Below are 19026 nucleotides of genomic sequence, written 5' to 3' on the forward strand. Positions count from 1 at the left end.
AAATTTCATCGGCATCTACAAAAACCGTGTTTTCACTGCAAATACAGAAGGATTTTGTTTAAAAATATTTTAAATTTAAATCTAAAAGTTTAAATTTTTCATCGAATTCGAGAAAAATGCCTCAAAATCGTCGAAAAGTTCCCTTTAGTGGCAAACAGAAGAAGCAACAGTTGCTTGAGAAGAAGCAAAAAAATCGTAATTTTTCAATAACAAATCCCGATAACGAAAGTGATGACGGAGAAGAAAAGCCAGAAGCAGGATCTCTTCTCGAAAGTGTTCAAAAAATTAATGTTCAGCCAAATTCGAGAAGCAATCGAAACAATCGATATGCCCTACAATTTCACAAAGAATCGAAAGAACAGCTGAGACAAATGCAAGAAGATGCGAGAAATGCTATTAAAAGTCTATCAGAACAAGAATTGGAAGTTGCTGATGAGTACTTTGATGGTTACGATTTTCCCGTGAGACCGAAATGGACTTATGAGATGAGCAAAGAAGTTGTTGACAGCAACGAAAACCGATATTTTTTTGTAAGTAAACTTTATTTTTTGTGTTTTTTCCGAAAAAAATTAACAATTTTTTTTTCTTTTAGAATTATGTAAAGGCTCTTGAAAAGCGCCATCATGAAGAAGGTCGAGAATTGAGTTATTGCGAATTGAATCTCGAGACATGGCGACAATTATGGCGCGTTTTGGAAATTTCCGACTTAATTTTGTTCATTGTTGATGTACGAATGGCAAGTTTAATGTTCCCGCCATCGATTTACGATTATGTGAACAACACTTTGGGCAAACATCTCATTTTGGTATTGAACAAAATAGATCTCGTTCGTCCTACAGTAGTTCTGGCTTGGAAAAATTACTTTTCCGAAAAATATCCTGATATTTCTATCATTTTATTTACTTCATATCCATCGAATAATTCACCTGAAGAACTTGGATTGGCAAGTTTGCGTGCAAAACGTCGTCGAGGTAGAATGCGAATGGCTGTCGAAGGTGCGAAACAAATATTGGGTGCTTGTAAAAGTATCGTTGGATCAGATATCGATTTTTCCTCATGGGAAACGAAAATCAAAAATGAAGTTTCTGAAGTTACGGAAGAAGAGATGATGATGAAAAAGTTGAAACTGAAGGCACCCACGAACCAGAATCCCTTTTTCCCTTCGAAGAACACGAAAAATACAAAAATGGCATATTAACAATTGGTTGTGTTGGTTTTCCAAACGTTGGAAAGTCTTCCGTGTTGAATGCTTTAATGGGCAAAAAAGTTGTTAGCGTGTCTCAAACTCCCGGACATACAAAGCATTTTCAAACGATATTTCTAACAAACAATATTCGACTCTGCGATTGTCCCGGATTAGTTTTTCCCTCGTCGACGCCGCGAAACATTCAAGTTTTGTTGGGAAGTTATCCGATTGCTCAACTGAAAGTTCCTTACGCGTCTGTAAAATTTCTCGCGGAACGCATTGATTTGCCAAAATTGTTGAATGTCAAACATCCCGAGGGAGATGATGAAGAAGAATGGTCCGCAATGGATATTTGCACGGCATGGGCTCTCAAAAGGGGATTTTTGACGGCAAAAGCAGCAAGACCTGATACTTATCGAGCAGCAAATAACATTTTGAGAATGGCCTTGAGTGGAAAATTAGTTTTGGCGCTGAAACCATTTGGATATGGAAATGAGTTGGAAAAATTGTCGCAAAGCAGAGAATTAGAGGAAATTCGAAAAATTCAATGTTTGGGAAAATCTGAAGAGGAAACTCTTGAGGAATTTGAAGAAGAAGAAGAAACTGAAAGTGATGAAAATTGCTCTGATGAAGAAGAAAAAACGGAAACAAAGACCAAAGGAGAAAAAAGTGAAAAAAGTAAAAAAGAAGTGCCTCTGACTTATTCAAATGCTTTTGATCTCTTGAATGAAGACAGTAGTGATGATTCTTAAATAACAAAAAAAAAAAATAAAAAAATTTTTTCGATGTTAAGTTTTTGCAGATGATTCTTAAATTACATAATTAATAAATAATTATATTAAAATGTTAAAAAAAATTTAAAAAAATTGAAAAAATTTTTTTCGATGTTAAATTTTTGCAGATGATTCTTAAATTACATAATTTATAAATTATTATAGAAAATTAAAAAAAAAATTAAAAAATTGAAAAAAAATTTTTCGATTGTTTTAAAAAAATTTTTTCAAAAAAATAAAAAAAAAAATTGAAAAAATATTTTCGATGTTAAATGTTTGCAAATGATTCTAAAATTACAAAATTAATAAATAATTATAAAAAATTTAAAAAAATTGAAAAAAATTTTTTCGATTGTTTAAAAAAAATTTTTTCAAAAAAATAAAAAAAAAAATTGAAAAAATATTTTCGATGTTAAATTTTTGCAGATGATTCTAAAATTACAAAATTAATAAATAATTATAAAAAATTAAAAAAAAAATTAAAAAAAAATTTTTCGATTGTTTAAAAAAAATTTTTTCAAAAAAATAAAAAAAAAATTGAAAAATATTTTTGCAGATGATTCTTAAATTTAATAATTAATAAATAATGAAAAAAAAAATGTTAAAAAAAAAATTGAAAAAATTTTTTTGATGTTAAATTTTTGCAGAAAGTCTTACCTTATGAAGCATGAAATTTTTGTACAAAAAAAAAAAAATCATTAATTTTATTAACATCTATCTTTTTTTTTATTTTTTATTCAATACATAATTTCAATGTATAGTTTTAAACAGTCATAAACATATTTTTTCATGCATTCCATATACCTTGAAAATTGTGCCTTTAATATTTTAATTCATTTTTTTTTAATATTGACACATTCATTTTTTTCATAAAATTTCGTACATTTAAAACATTGAATATAGAGTTCTTTCACTAAAAAACTAACAAAAAGGTGGGAAACGGGAAGAGGGATCAGGTTCTTGTTGTTTATTTTTCATACAAATTTGTTTGCTTTGAAATTGATACGGAATTATCTCAGCAATGCGTGAAATTTATCACATAGATAATTAAATAAATGAAAGGTAACAAAGAGCTTTGTTGAAATGTGAAACTGAAGCATTGGGATTTATCGCGTATAGAAAACGCGGTAATATAAAACTTTTGACCGCCATAAACTGAAAGAATTATCAAATTTAAGTAAATATGTTCCTTCGCCGGGATACGTATGACTTCCCGCATAAACTTCCAAATGGCAATCTCTGCGATAAACTGGCACGACAACACTGAGATTCCTTTGCGGCGATGTGAGTGACGTTGTTTCTTGTGCAGCTGTCATACCTCCCGACTCCAAATCTGCCGTTGTTACATATTCTCCGTCGGTATCGTCAAAATAATCGTCTTCCGAATCACTTTCGCTGATACGGACAGTAACTTCTTGCGATTCTGGCGGACCCCATTCGAAATAAACTCCGAAACCAATGTCGTAACTGTCTGTGGCAAATTCCCAAAAGAGACTTACGCCATCGCTATTGGTTGGAACACGCACCGTTACAATATCTCCATGGCCGATACGTAAAACGCCCGATTTGCCTTCGGTAACTTCATCCTTGAACTTTTTAATATCAGGTCGAGTCCACATTGATGCGGGCGTGAGAAGTGTCCCATCATCAAACTCCGATTCACTTTCGCTTCGATCGCGCCCGTCACTCATTTGTGCGTTTTGTTCGTCGCGTTCGTTGTGTTTCGCGTCCTCGACGTGAATGTCACTACCCGGATTGCACTGAACATCAAATATCTCCGATTGCATGTGCAATAAATATTGTCGATAATGCTCTTCTTGCAAGTTTTTTAGTAGAACAGCTTGTTGCTCCGGATTGCCGGGATGCATTTTGTCGACATGCTCTTTGAATTGGTCATACGTTTGTTCATTTAGTGCATCTTGCAATTTTCTAAGTTGCATTTCTTCATTGTATTTTTCGAGTTCTTCTTGATTTTTGTTCTCCAAACGCAATTTTTCGTCAAACATTTCGTGCAATTTATTGTTGTCGCTTTTTTCGCGTTTGTTGTGCTGCACAGCTTCGATGTACGGCTTAAATGAAGGACAAATTTCGTGCAAAGTATTGATAAAAGAACGTTTTGCTACGTCTTTTGGCATATTTCCCAAAGCGGCCCATGCTTGACGACGTGCTTTTCCAACGATATCGAGATACCCCAAAGGCTTTGTCTCGGGATTATCATCGACGGAGCCGTATTTCGCTTGTTGCGAATAAGCAATGAGACGCAAATTATCATCGTAACTAAGTACAACGGCTTTTCCGAACTTTTCTTTGTAGAATTTCAGGGCAATTTTGTAGGTTTCTTCCAAAGTGAGGTCTGTCTCCTTTTCTGTGATCAAAGAAACACCTTGAGATGTTTTTGTTTTTTCCATTTTGTGCACTTTTTTTGTCTCTTAGGCCTCAATTTTCGCATAAAAACAGAAAATTTCATCAAAATGAATCATTTGAAGTTAATTTAAATGAAAAATTTACTTTTTTTGGTCCGCTTATTGATAATTGTTAAAATATTCGAGAAAATTGAGTGAAAAAATCCAATGGAAAATTTGTTTTTGACAGCGTTGACGTGTAGCTCAGCTGTTTTTGACGTTCTTATATTGTAAAAAATTTGTGTTTCGCGAACAAAAATATCTGCGAGAAAATTTTGAAAATTTATACAGAAAATTTTTTTTTAAATATTTTTTTCGATGTCTCGAGATGAGTTTGTTTCTATTATGAAAAAAAAATATAAAATTAAAATTGTGAGTAATAAAACTGAGAAATAAAATAAAACGAAACAAACAAAAATTGCTTACATAACACAAATCGAGGCAGTTTGCTCGGACTTATTGTCCTTTAACTTTCTTATCAAGCTCCGACAAATTCCTTGCTCTACCTCGGCGGGGGAAGCTCCGTTTTCGCGAGCAATCTTACAGATTTTCGAATGTCCTCTTTTCGACAAATGTTGTTCCGAAGAGTGTGTGTCGAATGCAAGGATCTCCCCCTTTGATTCATATTGGACGTATGCCGCGAGCACCTTCCCGTAGTTCGATAGCTATGTATCGAAACATTGGAAAAGGTGCCGCGACACGACTTTTCCCATACAAACCTCATGCCATACATACGAGCATTTTCTATAATAAAAATAAAATTTTATAATGTTAATGATGTGTTATTGCATAACAAGTCAATTTGAACCAACAAATTTGGAAAAATCTGAAAATTAGAAGACTTTCAAAATCTCATTTTTATACGGAATTTTGATCAATTGTGCGATTTATTCTTTTTCTTATCCTTTGGGGATTTGATTAGAAATTTTTCTGCACAAAATTTGTTTTTATTTGTTTTTTATTGAAAATTTAACGGTTTTTATTTATTTTATTTTATTATTTATTATTTTATTTTATTTTAGGTGAAAAAAGAAAAATATTCACAAAATACCTCAGAAATTTTAGCAAAATTTGCAATAATTAATGCTTACATTAGTTAAAATAAACAAAAAATATAGAAAAAAAATATTTCCTCCATAAATTTTCAAAATTTTAAAATTTTTCATTTCACAAAGTGTCTCGCGAAATTTTTTGCTTGCGAAACATCAATTTTTTACAGTGTATCGGAATGTCTTAATAAGAACCGAACCATATTTTAATCAATTTTAGAGCAAATTTTTGTTATTTTAAACTATCTGAGACGAAAATCCAGCATCAAAGCAAGACGAGAGTACGACAAGATGATTCACAGTCTTTTTATTATCAATTCCAGTGGGTAAGTTACCTTTAAAAATGACTACTTTCACAATTCTTATCGAGCATTTCTCTTTTGCAGAGACATTTTCCTCGAGAAACATTGGAGAAGTGTCGTGAATCGATCTGTCTGCGATTATTTTCTTGATGCTCAATTAGCAAAACCAAACGTAACTTCATCTTTTTGCGAAATTTCTTCAATTTTTAATGAATTTTCTCATTTTAGGACATTCCTCCCATCATTCAAACAGCCCATCATTATCTCGTTTCGGTGCAGCGAAATGGCGTTTCTCTCGTTGCTGCCTGCAAACAAGAATCTCCTCCGTTGTTTGTTATTGAATTTTTGCATCGTGTCGTCGATACCTTTGAGGATTACTTTTCCGAATGTACAGAGTCGATTATCAAGGAAAATTATGTGCTTGTTTACGAATTGCTCGATGAGATGTTGGACAATGGTTTTCCAAGCGTGACAGAAAGTAATGTCTTGAAGGAATTGATAAAACCGCCCAATATTTTACGAACAATCGCAAATACAGTCACGGGAAAATCGAATATGGCAGGAACTTTGCCAACGGGACAGCTATCGGCAATTCCGTGGCGTCGTACAGGCGTCAAATACACAAATAACGAAGCCTATTTCGATGTTGTTGAAGAAGTTGACGCCATCATCGATAAATCGGGGTCGACTGTTTTTGCCGAAATTCAAGGATATATCGATTGTTGCATCAAGCTCTCGGGCATGCCGGATCTGACACTTTCTTTCATGAATCCTCGCTTATTTGACGATGTCTCCTTTCATCCGTGCGTTCGTTTCAAACGATGGGAAGGCGAACGACTTTTATCTTTCATTCCTCCGGATGGCAATTTTCGTCTCATGTCTTATCACATAGGGACACAAAGTATCGTTGCGATTCCCATCTATGTGCGTCACAATTTATCCTTCAAAACGGGCGAACAAGCAAAACTCGATATCACGGTAGGTCCGAAAACAACTCTCGGGCGTACGCTTGAAAATGTAAAGTTGGAAATTCAGATGCCCAAAGCAATTTTGAACTGCTCGTTGACAACAAATCAAGGAAAATATGCCTTTGATCCGACAAATAAAGTTCTGACATGGGACGTGGGACGCATTGATGTAACGAAATTGCCAAATATTCGGGGAAGCGTTTCTGTGCAAGTAGGCACAACAAGTCTCGAGACAAATCCTTCAATTAATGTGCATTTTACGATCTCCCAACTGGCTGTTTCTGGATTGAAAGTTAACCGATTAGATATGTACGGAGAGAAATACAAACCGTTCAAGGGAGTCAAATATTTGACAAAAGCAGGAAAATTTCAAATGAGAATGTAATTGAAGCTCGTTATCTATCGCTTTTATTATTTTAATAGATAGAAAAAAAATATATGTAAATTTCAAAAATCGATCAAATTTCATGTTAAATGCACTTTTTGCGTCTCATTTATGGCGTTTTAGCATTTTTTCAATAATTTGGTTGCTTCTTCCTTGCACTTTTTGTCATCTTCATTCCTGTAATAATTTGAAAAAAAAAAACATTTAAATAAATTTAATTTCATACAAAAAAAAATTAAAAAAAATATTTGAAAAAAAAATATATAAAAAAAAATATGTAAAAAAAATATTAAAAAAAAATATATATAAAAAAAATTAAAAAAAAAATATTAAAAAAATTAAAAAAAAAAAATATTAAAAAAATACAAAAAAAAATATTAAAAAAAATATTTAAAAATAAATGTTAAAGAATATTAAAAAATATTTTAAAAAATATTTTAAAAAATATTTTTAAAAAAATATTTAAAAAAAAATTAAAAAAATATATTACAAAAAAATTAAAAAAAAAAATTAAAAAAAAATATTAAAATAAATTTTTTTAAAAGTTGAAATATTTTTTAACACTTTTTTTTTTATCATTTTTTAAAATATTTTTTTAAATATTTTTTTTTAATATTTTTTTTAAAAGTTATTTAAATATTTTTTTAAATATTTTTTTTTTAAATGAATTAACTTCATATGATGAGGACGGATAATAATTAAAAATGTAAGTTTTAAGAAAATGTATATAAAAATTGATTTTCTTACGCAACATCAACATTGGAAGCCTTTGTGAGAAACTCTTTCGCCTTTTCCTTATTATTCAATTGCAAATATGTCTTTCCGAGCGACAATTTGTTCAACGAATAAAAATCTGGGCTGATACTTTCTGCCTTTTCATAACACTCCAAAGCCTGTTCGAATGTAGCTGACGGCGGATTTGCAAAAACAACTTGAACAACTTTTCGTGTCATCCAATTAAGATCGGCAAGACCGTAATAAAATTCGCCTAAAATATACCAAGTTGTTGCATCCTGCGGATTTAATTCCAGAGCCTTTTGAAGATGTTTTTGGAAGTTTTCGAGTTGTTGCACGCGTTGTTTCGTGCCTTCTAAACCGCTTTTCGTATCCAAGAGCACAGCATACCATTTGTGAGCGGCAAAATGATTGTCATTTAGCTCCAAAGCACGTTTGGCGTAGTTAAATGCTTCGTCAACGAGCTCTTTTTTCTTGGCGTCTTCGGATTTGGATAAGGAGTAAACTGCTCGCGCAAGACGCCATTGAATCTCATAAGTGTCTTGTACCTGAAAATTCATAAAATTAAATTTTTGTTGGGAGAAATGGAAATTTTACTCACGGAATAGCTTTTCAAAACTTCGACAGTTTCGGTAAAATTATTTTCGTCAAAAAGTTGATCGGCATGCAAAATTACTTCATCCAATTTCTTTTCATCAGACATTTTTTTTCGTGTAGTCTCTTTAGTTTCTGCTTCAGTCTTACTACCAAACGATATTCCAAGGAATGATTGGATCAAAATGTAATTTCTCGCTGAGAAGCTTCGTTGTTTCGATCCAAAAGTAAACTGAAACGAAATGAAATCTTATCACTTTTGCAAATTAAATTACTTTAATTTACAAAGAACAAAAAAAAAAGAGAAAAACAATTAAAAATTGAAGGTCAAAAGGTACTCACTCTTTGTCTCAAACGTTGTTGTTGCCTTTGTGCAACAAATTCTTCAATCAATCGTGTAATTTGACGACGACTACGAAGAAATAATTGAAATTCCTGTAAATGATTCAGCAAGCGACCAGATACTAATGACATTACTCTTACAGTGTTTACGCTCCAAATTACGTCGCCAAGACAAATTTAACGCAAGATGCTGAGTAAATAACCAAAAAATCGATAAATAGCTGATAAAAAAGCTAATCCAAAACTTTTTTAAATGAAAATTGTTGATTGTTGAAATCTGTCTGTGATTATTTGTAAATAAATGGTACAAAGGTCGTCGGCGAAGTCAGAGATGGAACACGTGTTTTGAGTGACAGAGTAACGGTATATTTTTATCATATATAATTTTTTGGTTAAAAATTTTGTGAAAATATTTAAAAAGAAAAATTCAAAAAATTTTTAAAAAATTCAAAAATTTTTAAAAATCCAATTTTTTTTTTTAAATTAGGCTTTTAAAGTTTAAAGGTTTAAATAAGGTCCATCACTGTTCAATATTTCCATGATGAATAAATGAATATGATTGGATGTCGAAAAGAAATACCAGCCAATAAGAGCACGATTGATTTCAAAAATTGTTACCGTTAATCATACATAAACAAAATATCAAGAAATTTAATAATTTCTCTCACTTGTAAAAATTAGTTCATTGAACACTTTTGAAAAACTTTTTTTAAAAAAAATTCTGAAATTTTTTTATATTGTATATTTTTTAAACTGCGGATAATTAATTAATTAATTTTTTCTATATTATATGTATATAATTTGAATATCATATATCATATAATATGCATATAATTTTTTTATATAAATTTTTTTATACTAAATATCAAAAATTATATAACATAAAATATACAATATAATATTATATTAATATAATATATAACATAAAATATACAATATAATATTATATAATGTATATATTATATATTTTATAACTTATAATATATTATATGATATACAAATTATATACTTATAACATAGAAAAAATTAATTTTGTTCACAGCTTTAGCATTGAATAAATAAAATAAAATTATATTAAATGTTAATAAAACTCGATTTAATTTCATATTTTTTTTTTATTAATTAAACTCTTTTTTTCATATAATTTTTATAATGAGAATGATATATTTTTCTTTCAATTTGAATAATTCTTCATTTATTTTTTTTTATAATAATAAAGATGATCATAATAATAAATATATAGTATATTATATAATAAATTGTAAATTCTAACTACATATACAGAGAGTTTTCGTTTACAACCTGAAAATTATTATCGCTTTATGTATCTTAAAATATTATTTCTTCTGTTCTCTAATACTATTTTTTTCATATATTTTTTTTATCTCTTTTTGGAGAAATAAAATAAAACATTCGAGAAAGTATATCATATAATTCACGAAATTTTTCTTTTTTAATTTTTTTTTATTAAGGGCTCTGTTCGTCGAAGTGAAAAATATTCGGAATCGTCTATGAATAGTTTCTCCTTTTTTTCTAATTAATTTTATTTATAAATAATACAAGTATAATAAAGAAAAAATACATATTGGACTTATATAATAATTATATATTATAACGTTTAATTGTTAAATATATATAAATATTCACGATAAATAACTAGATTTTGTTGGATACTATTTCTTAACAATTAATAAGCTCTACAATTTGTCTGTTTTCTTGATTCAAGTAATATTTGTTTTTAATATATATATTATTTATAACAGATATACGTAAAAAATGCATTCATTCTATTATATGAAATTTTTATACAAGATTTATTATTAATTATATTTAGTTAATAAATGTTTCCTTGTTTTTTTTTCTTTATTATTAAATATACAAAGTTAGTATACACAACATACATATTCGACATTTAGTATCATATACACATTATGTATCATAATAATTTTTTCGGTAGTATTTTAATACAAATATATTTATGTATGTATGAAAAATTTTACAAATAAGAAATCCTATCATTCTAATACAAAATTTCTAATAATTATTATTTCTCTTTTTGGGAACTAATTTCTAACTGGTGTTTCTGTTTTCAAGTACTTTTATTATTATTAATAATTTATATTCTAATAATTATATATTTTTTTCGTTTATCAGAAACGCAAATGGGGAAAAGCTTTGATTGAAAATTCTAATAATTTAATTAAATTTAATGATTTAAAAATGTCTTACATTTTCTTGTTTTTTTTTCCATTCGATTATCGTGCAACAGCCATTTATAATTCCATCCATGTATAAAGAAACGTTTGAGTTCTAATTTTTTTTCAACTTAATATGTTCTCGAGAAGAATAGGAAACTTTTACCGAGTCTTAATTTTTTTTTTGATACATTTTTATTTCCATTTCATTGTCTTTTTGCGATAGAAATATTTTTTTTTTATATTTAGAAAAATATTTTATTTTTTAAATATTTTTTTTTAAGAAGAGCGGATATGAAGAAAATTTTTGTAAATATGACTTTGGGAACACTACATTCGTTTTTTTATGAAATATAGAAAATTTATGAATTTGAAGAAATTTTTGATGTAATATAAATAATTTAAAAAACTATCTTTGATTTCTACAGGTACTTGATTTTTTATGCTTAACTACTTTTTTCATGAGGAGTATTTTTATAAATTACATAAATAGAAAATTTTTGAATAAGAAACTACACATAAAGTAAATTGAGACATGATTAGATAAAGAACATTTATTTTTTGATCGAAATTAGCAAACTATTGTTTAAAATTATTTTTTAAGCGATTTGTAATTTTACGTTTATAAGCATGTCTTCGTTTTTTGTTAGTAGGATTGTATTCCGCATATTTTTGTTGTTTTTGTAGTACACGAAAAAACACAGCTATTAATTGCAGTTAATGATAAAAATTACTAATCACTCATCATGTAGTTTTAGTTCAGCGACTATTTTTTACAAAATTTTATTTTTTTTTACACAAACATCCATTTTCTGATATTTAATCTTAGTTTTGATATGTATTTGTATGTGCTGAGAAATGTTGTTGTTCTTCGTACAATTGCTCTTCTCGCATCAAAACGCAGCTTAAACACAGACTCATTAGAACAAGAGAAACGAAACTCGTGTTCTACGCGCGTCTCCTTTGGGCCGTCTGCCCATCCCGTACTGTCACCCTTGCTGATCCGTTGATCCGAATGTCGTTCCCTTTGTATCTCCTTGACCGCCAGAAACTTCGTCATCGCGCGAACTTCCGGATGCCATGCGCCCAGATAATCCGCTAAAGTCTAATTTATACTAAAGATTAAATAGAAAAAAAGGTATTAGATTCATATTTTGATAAATTTTTAAAATTAGTAACAAACTTTGAGAAATCTTGCGGAATTCTCAAAGAAATTAAATTCAGTTGTTGTTAGTCAAAACCAAGAAGTATTTAGTGTAAAATGCTCCTAAATCAACAAGAAAACAAAAAAAAAATCTAATATGTTATGTTTTTGTTTGGAAAAAAGTCAAAACAGAATGCCAACTAAATAAAAAAAAACTGTTAAAAAGTGTTATTAAAAACAAAAACAAAAAAATGCCATAAGCGTTTTCAACTGTTTGTGTTATTTATACTTTTTCATGTGTTTTAATGTTTCGTTAGTTTCATGCAACCAGCTTTTGTTTCTCTATCAGAAAATTCTTGCATTCTGTTTCATTTCAATTTTCGCTTCATCCCAAAAAATTTTTCTATTTTATTAACAATCTATTTTTTTTTATCAATTTATTCTACAAGATAATTCACACTTTTGTTTGTCATCTCATTTCCTACCCTTGAAAAATTTTTTTTAAATTATTTTTTTCATAATTTTTTAGTCAGTTGCTTTTTTTGCTTGTTTAGATTTTGTTGCATTTTAAGAGAAAATGACATGCGATATACCAAAGGAACAAGAGGCAACGGCCCAAGCCCTTTGTTTGAAGATCACATTAGCATCGTTGACGTATTAAAGTTCGTGGGACTAATGCAATACTGTTGACGTCTCACAAAATCACGAGGAAGCCATCTATATTGTATAGAGAAGTTCATAAAATAAACAACCCAAAAATATTTTTTTTTTGCTACAATTTCGCAAGCTATACTTGCTTGCTTACCCATGAATTGTATCGAGATGCAGAAGATGACGATCGTAATAATAATTTAAGTGACCCAGTGACATATTAACCTAATAATAAATAATAAACAAATGATATTAGTTTAAATTTTTCCTTTTTTTGCAGAAACTATGAAGATGTGAAGAAGATGCACAGCGAAGAAGCATTTAACATGCAGAGAAATATTTCCTAATAGTAAATATATATTATGTAATAATTAGTCAATTCACCAATTTCTTTCAACATTTCCTAATTTAGTATTATCAGATTATAAAACAAGCTTTTTTTTCAATTTTAGCATCATTCAAGTTAATTGAGCAATAAGTACAACTGAAGATGCGGAAATTCATCAGCTTTTTACATACTTGACAAAAAATCTCCAAACAAAATATTTTTCAGGTTCAAAATCTAGATTTTCTCCTATATTTTCGCCTATCTTGACATATCTTCAGGATTTTAAAAAATGTTTTTATATGATTTATAGTAAATTGCATTCTTTATTTATTTCATGTTTGTTTGTTTGTTACGTAATAATGTTGTATATCAAATACGGAAGGAATATAAACGGAAGGCAGTATTATTACTTAGAAGCACAGTGTGATTGTTTCCGTTTTGTACAAATTTTATTTTTTTTTTTTTTTAATAACTCTCACAATTTTTAAGATATTTATTAAATTTTAATTTATTTAAGATCGGACAAAATTAATTTTTTCTAATTATATGTATATAACTTGTATATTGTATAATGTATTATATACTATATAATATATAAACATGTATATTATATTAATAATATATATAATTATTAACTTTATATAATAATTATATATAATATTGTATGTTATATATTATATAATATGTCTATAATTAAAAAATTTGAATATAAATCAAAGTTAAAATTGTATAAATTAACAAAAACACTCTTATTGAGTTAATTTTTCATAGATTAATGGTATAATTTTTGAAATTTAGTATGAAAAAATTTTAAATATAAATTATATACATATTATATAATATACAATATAATATAATGCATATAATTTTTATATATATTTTTTTCATACTAAATATCAAATATTGTACCATTAATTGATAAAAATAACTCAATAAGAGTGTTTTTGTTTAAAATATATAATTTAAACTTCGATTTATGCTCAAATTTTTGATATTTAGTATGAAAAAAAATACATATAAAACTTATAAGCATATTATATAATATATAATATACATATTATATTTAATTATTATATAAAGTTAATAATTATATAATAATTAATAATATATATAATATAATATATTATATAAAATATATAAAACATTATATGATATACAAATAATAAACATATAATATAGAAAAAATTATTAATTTAATTTATTAAAATTTAATTAACTTTTAGAATTGAAATAAATTTTTAGAATTTTTAAATAAAATAAATTTGACAAAGCAAAAACAAACACATTGTACATAACAATGGCTTTTTTCGATATGATTATAAATAATAAAATCTTTTAAGTTACGAATTTTTCTTTAAAGATACCAACGAAATATTTAAATATTATTATTTTCACACAATTTTCTTATTATTATTATTATTATATTATGACTTTTCTTCGTTGTTGTTGTATCTCGTAGAAGTCGTTGACGCCGCACACGAAGCAAATTGATTGGTGTCTCGCGTGCTTTACGTTTATTTATTTGTGTAATATTGTCTCATCATAATAAATTTAATGGCAATATTTTTGTTGTTTTTTCCTCGTCTGCGTTTGATACGCGAAAAGGCTTTTTTTCATACATTCTCTGTGCTGCTCGACTCGAGTCTAAGCATTTGCTCATATTGTTGCAATTTATATTCAACTTGTTGAGGCATACATAATCCGTGCTTTTTTCATATTTTTTTTAAAATTTAAATAGATATGCAAGAATCGGCGTGCAATTGTATTTGTGTGTATCGTGTTATGTGAAAAAAAAGAAAAAAGGAAAAAAAATATGAATTTTGCGATAAATATGACTAAATTTTAATATTATAATAAGGTACTTATGTAATAATTATCTCTAAACGGAAAATGAATACCATGAAAAATGATAATCGTTCATTTGTTAACTTGACACAGCAATTTTAAGAAGATTACGTTTACATGTAGGACAACAAGCAAGAAAAGGAGAAGAGATTACTGCTGGAAAATAAGCCGACATCTTTATTACAAATCTCCGAGATTTGTGATAACAAGACTCTTGTCTAATGTTGACTCTGCTAAATAGTAATAATAATAAGAGCTGCTCAGTGCAAATGATTGTCAAGACAACCGACTTTTAATTTATTTCAAATGGGAAATTTTCAGTTTATTCTGTAAATATTTGCTTAAATTCTCAAAGTGTTTCTTTAAAGTATCAATTTTCGTCTTAATTGATTTCATTTGTGGTTGCACATGTTGTCGTAACGATGGAAATAGGCAAAACTAGCTTTCTTCAAATTTCTAAGAATTAAATTGGATTCTCTTAATTAATGGTTTGAAAATTTACTTATCTCAACGATTTTCAAATTTTCGACAGTATCAGCATCTGAACTCATAATAACAACAAATAAGAGTCGATAAAATTCAGTTCAATTCTCAGAAGATACCCTGAAAAGTTTTGATGCCATTAATTAAGAAATCAAAAGGCGCGAAGAGTAATATTTTAGTTTCTGCTCAAAATTACGTGATGTCGTCATACAAAGTGCGAATATTAGTTTAACTATTCACGGGTCGGAAGGAAAATCATTAATTAAAAACAAATAAAATAAGTTGCAAGTTGTTCAAATAATCCTCTTAAATATCTAACGAACGTTATCGTGTTCTTAATGAATGCTAATGATCATTGGCTTGGGAGTGACTTTACAGTTTTCAGACCATTTTAACATAAAATACGTACAACTTCCCATTTAACAAATCCCCATATAGCGAAAAAAAGGTTGCTGTATAACGAATTTTACGATTTGAATAGGGTTTGATACAAAAATTGTGCATTGGGTCAAAAATCTTGAAAGTGCATTGGGCTGATTAAATTAAAATGTCAAATGGGGCAAAAATTCTGAATTTACATTGGATCAAAATTTTTAAATGTGCATTGGGACAAAAGTATTCAATGTGAATTGGGGTAAAAAAAATTTAAAATGTCAGCTGGGGCAAAATTTTTAAATGTGTTTTGGGTAAAAATTTTCAATTATTGCGCATTGGGTCTAAAATTTTGAATTTGCATTGGGTTAATTATAATAAAATATCATTTGGGGCAAAAACGTTGATTGTGCATTGGGCCAAATTCATCAAATGTGCATTGGGTCAAAGTTTTTAAATGCGTTTTGGGTCAAAAATCTTGAATATGCATTGGGACAAATATTTTAAAATGTCAACTGGGGCAAATGTCGAGTGTATAATACTTTAAAAGGCTAAAATATGCACTGGGATTAAAAATCCAGTTGTATAATGGGTTATTTTTGATATTCGCTCACATTCGTTAAATAGGAAGTTGTACGTACTGTTCAATTTCTGTCAAATTCTGTTCTGCCGGCATCTCATCATAATTATGAATGCGGATACTGTGTGAAAACTTTTCGCAAACTATAACGCAGAATTTATCCGAAGTAATAATAATAATGAGAGAGACACGAAAAGCGAGAGAAAACTTTATGCATCTTAACGACTCCTCTTCTTGTTGTTGTTTATTTTGTTAAGTGTTTTATTATGTTGAGTGTGTATTTATTGAGTATATTTATTTAGTGTTGCCTGAGTTTTGTATTTTTTTTTTCAAAAAAAAAAAAAGAAATAATAATTCTGTATGTTCGAACATCGTTTTTAATAAAATTTCGTGTTATCATGTGTGTTTGAATGAAAATAAAAACTTTTTTTTTCTGTAACCAAATTTTTATGAAGTTGATGATTTTCAATTCACTTACCTTATTGGCACAACTGAAACATGTTGATACAACTTTTGATATGATATTCATTAGATTTTTTGTTTCCTGTATTACGTGATCTACTTTGACAAATGTTGCGGCTTTCCCAACCGTATGATCCTTCACAGTAAATTGTAGTGTTTGTACATAAGTTGGCACTTTATCTAAATGGGCTAATAATTCTTTTTTTGGATCACCAGCTGGGACCTGCGAGTTTTTTTTTTTTTTTTCAAATTTTGATTAATACGAGATTTCATGAAATTATGATGAAAATCTTACCTGATAGGAAAATTGTCGCACAACCTTGTATAATCTGTTTGCCTCTTCGGCAAAATATTCGGCCTGAGTAAATAAATCCTGTGTTGTCCGGAGATTGCCTTCACCTTTTGTGAATTGATACATTGATAGTGCCATCGCTGACATATTTTTTGCGCGTTTCACAATGTCATTGTTCTCATCGGCATTCCATTTGTCGGCTTCGCCTTCCATTTCGTTTGTTGCTTCTTTCATTTCTTGTCCCGTTTTGGCGATTTTTTCCTGCTCTTCCGAATCTAAACGCGCAGGCTTTAATGGTTTTGCTGTTGTTCCATGCTTCTGAAGACAGAATGAAATGAAATAAAAAGGAAAATTGAGAAAAACGAGATGCAGGAAACTTACGCCAGGCCTTGGAAGACTTAAGTATTCGGATTTGTCGATTTTGGAACGATTCTGTGCAAGATCAAGCACTTCCTTCGATATTAACGTAATATCGCTGCATAACCATTGCCACATATCAACGAAAACCTCGACATTTTCTTTGGCAATTTTACTACTGGGATGTGTAGAGAGTGCACGAGCTGATGTGATGACCTAAAAAATATTTTTAAAAATTATTATTATTAAATTCTAACTCTTAAATTAATTAAAAATTAAAAAAAAAATTATTTTTTAACTTTTGTATTGAAAATTATTTTTTTAAAAGAATTTTTTTCTATTTACGAAAAAATTTTTTTAATTAAAAAAAAAATATATGAAAAATTATTTTTTTATTTGAAAAAAAATTATCAAAGTTATTTTTTAATTAAAAAAAAATATGAATAATTATTTTTCAGTTTAAAAAAAAAAATTATAAAATTTTATTTTATGAAAAATTTTTTTTCAATTTCAAAAAAAAAAATTTATGAAAAATTATTTTTTAATTCGTTAAAAAAAAATTATGAAAAATTTATATTTTTATTTAAAAAAAAAAAAAAAATTTATAAAAAAAAAAAAAAAAAAAATGAAAACTCATTTTTTAATTTATTATTTTTATTTTTTCTTACCTGTGGTCCGTATATCCTAATATTAATTTCAGTAAATTTGGCTTGAACTTGAAGTGTTTCAGATAAGGCAATGTGTCTCAGTAACTTACAAACCTTTAAAAAAATTGTTTCAGATCATGAAAATTTAAGAAGCGAATGAATTAAAAGAGAAATTACCTCCAACATGTGATCAATCCGTTCGTGGAATCGGTCAGCGCATTCTTGCAGTCTATCAATTTCGTGATTTAAGGCAATTGTCCTGAGCGTATTAACAAGTTCGATGCTCGTTTTGATGATGTGTGGCAACTCCACGGCCTGATCATGCGTCGTTACAACGAGTTGATGTTGCAAATCGAGCGCAGCATTTATCACACTTTCGAGTGCCGCATTTATGTCAAACGTAGAGTTGGGAAATTGTTCCATGTTAACAGCCATACGAAGCAACTGATTTAGTTCTAATTTGCATCGATCGCACAGCAAAAGAATATTTTCGCGATGATCGTGACTCGTGTAGGCGGAATCGGTAAAATCCTGAGTACGTTCGCACACTTTGTCGAGAGCTGCCATCAGTTTTTCCCTGCCGTCGGGCGTAAACAACGAAACGCCCGTAAGACGACATCCCCGCGTCAGAATTTCACGATAACGAAATTCTCGATGCCCGCCAGATGCGCGACTTCCGATTCGTCGATCGCGTTCGCTGTTACTTCGTTGTAGCAAAAGCTCCGTCGGATCCGGGCGATCCATGTCGAAATCCTTCTCCGTAATCGGACTCGTGAGAATATCCTTTGCCAGCGATTTTGGCACGCTCGTCGATACGCTGCGATTGAATTTGGGCTTTGCCGCTTCGATGAGACGCCGGAAATGGTGCAAACACGTAAATGCTGTTGCACGTTCCGAGTCCCATTCAGCTTGCTGTAAGGAAAATTTTAGTTTG

General features: G+C 29.0%; 5 protein-coding genes across 7 annotated transcripts in view; 2 read left to right on the plus strand and 3 right to left on the minus strand.

The window, feature by feature from the left end:
* Nucleotides 1–8: 8 nt before the first annotated feature.
* LOC134837049 (guanine nucleotide-binding protein-like 1) lies at nt 9–1998 on the plus strand. Its single transcript, XM_063852365.1, is given in 3 exon segments — nt 9–530; nt 593–1097; nt 1100–1998. Coding segments are annotated over 3 exon segments (1758 nt in total). The 5' UTR covers nt 9–116; the 3' UTR covers nt 1939–1998.
* A 696-nt stretch (nt 1999–2694) lies between these two features.
* On the minus strand, nt 2695–4536 carry LOC134834201 (Golgi resident protein GCP60). The gene is made up of 2 exons (XM_063848789.1): nt 4446–4536; nt 2695–4383 (listed from the first exon to the last, which is right to left on the minus strand). The coding sequence occupies exon 2, from the start codon at nt 4365–4367 to the stop codon at nt 3066–3068; it is 1302 nt and encodes a 433-aa protein (XP_063704859.1). The 5' UTR covers nt 4368–4383; nt 4446–4536; the 3' UTR covers nt 2695–3065.
* Nucleotides 4537–5588: 1052 nt separating this feature from the next.
* On the plus strand, nt 5589–7096 carry LOC134829584 (AP-3 complex subunit mu-2). Its single transcript, XM_063842743.1, has 3 exons — nt 5589–5736; nt 5797–5884; nt 5941–7096. The coding sequence occupies exons 1-3, from the start codon at nt 5702–5704 to the stop codon at nt 7063–7065; spliced, it is 1248 nt and encodes a 415-aa protein (XP_063698813.1). The 5' UTR covers nt 5589–5701; the 3' UTR covers nt 7066–7096.
* Nucleotides 7066–9059, minus strand: LOC134829591 (regulator of microtubule dynamics protein 1-like). Of its 3 annotated transcripts, none has more exons than XM_063842764.1 (5): nt 8878–9057; nt 8737–8806; nt 8402–8626; nt 7813–8348; nt 7066–7242 (listed from the first exon to the last, which is right to left on the minus strand). In XM_063842764.1, exons 3-5 carry the CDS (start codon nt 8501–8503, stop codon nt 7185–7187), a joined length of 696 nt encoding a protein of 231 aa, XP_063698834.1. In that variant the 5' UTR covers nt 8504–8626; nt 8737–8806; nt 8878–9057; the 3' UTR covers nt 7066–7184. The 3 variants fall into 3 exon arrangements, with proteins under 3 accessions (XP_063698834.1, XP_063698843.1, XP_063698826.1); XM_063842773.1 differs by having other exon boundaries at nt 8872–9057; XM_063842756.1 differs by having other exon boundaries at nt 8737–9059.
* A 2545-nt stretch (nt 9060–11604) lies between these two features.
* LOC134833848 (alpha-catulin) overlaps nt 11605–19026 on the minus strand; it is a 55178-nt gene continuing 47756 nt past the window's right edge. The window contains exons 7-12 of the mRNA XM_063848323.1: nt 18270–19004; nt 18114–18206; nt 17470–17661; nt 17092–17406; nt 16813–17019; nt 11605–12046 (exon numbers count right to left, since the gene is read on the minus strand). Of these exons, the coding sequence (XP_063704393.1) occupies nt 11921–12046; nt 16813–17019; nt 17092–17406; nt 17470–17661; nt 18114–18206; nt 18270–19004 (1668 nt within the window). The 3' untranslated portion in view covers nt 11605–11920. The remainder of the gene's footprint in view (nt 12047–16812; nt 17020–17091; nt 17407–17469; nt 17662–18113; nt 18207–18269; nt 19005–19026) is intronic.

This window comes from Culicoides brevitarsis, chromosome 1 (assembly GCF_036172545.1).
Source record: "Culicoides brevitarsis isolate CSIRO-B50_1 chromosome 1, AGI_CSIRO_Cbre_v1, whole genome shotgun sequence".
NCBI lineage: Eukaryota > Metazoa > Arthropoda > Insecta > Diptera > Ceratopogonidae > Culicoides > Culicoides brevitarsis.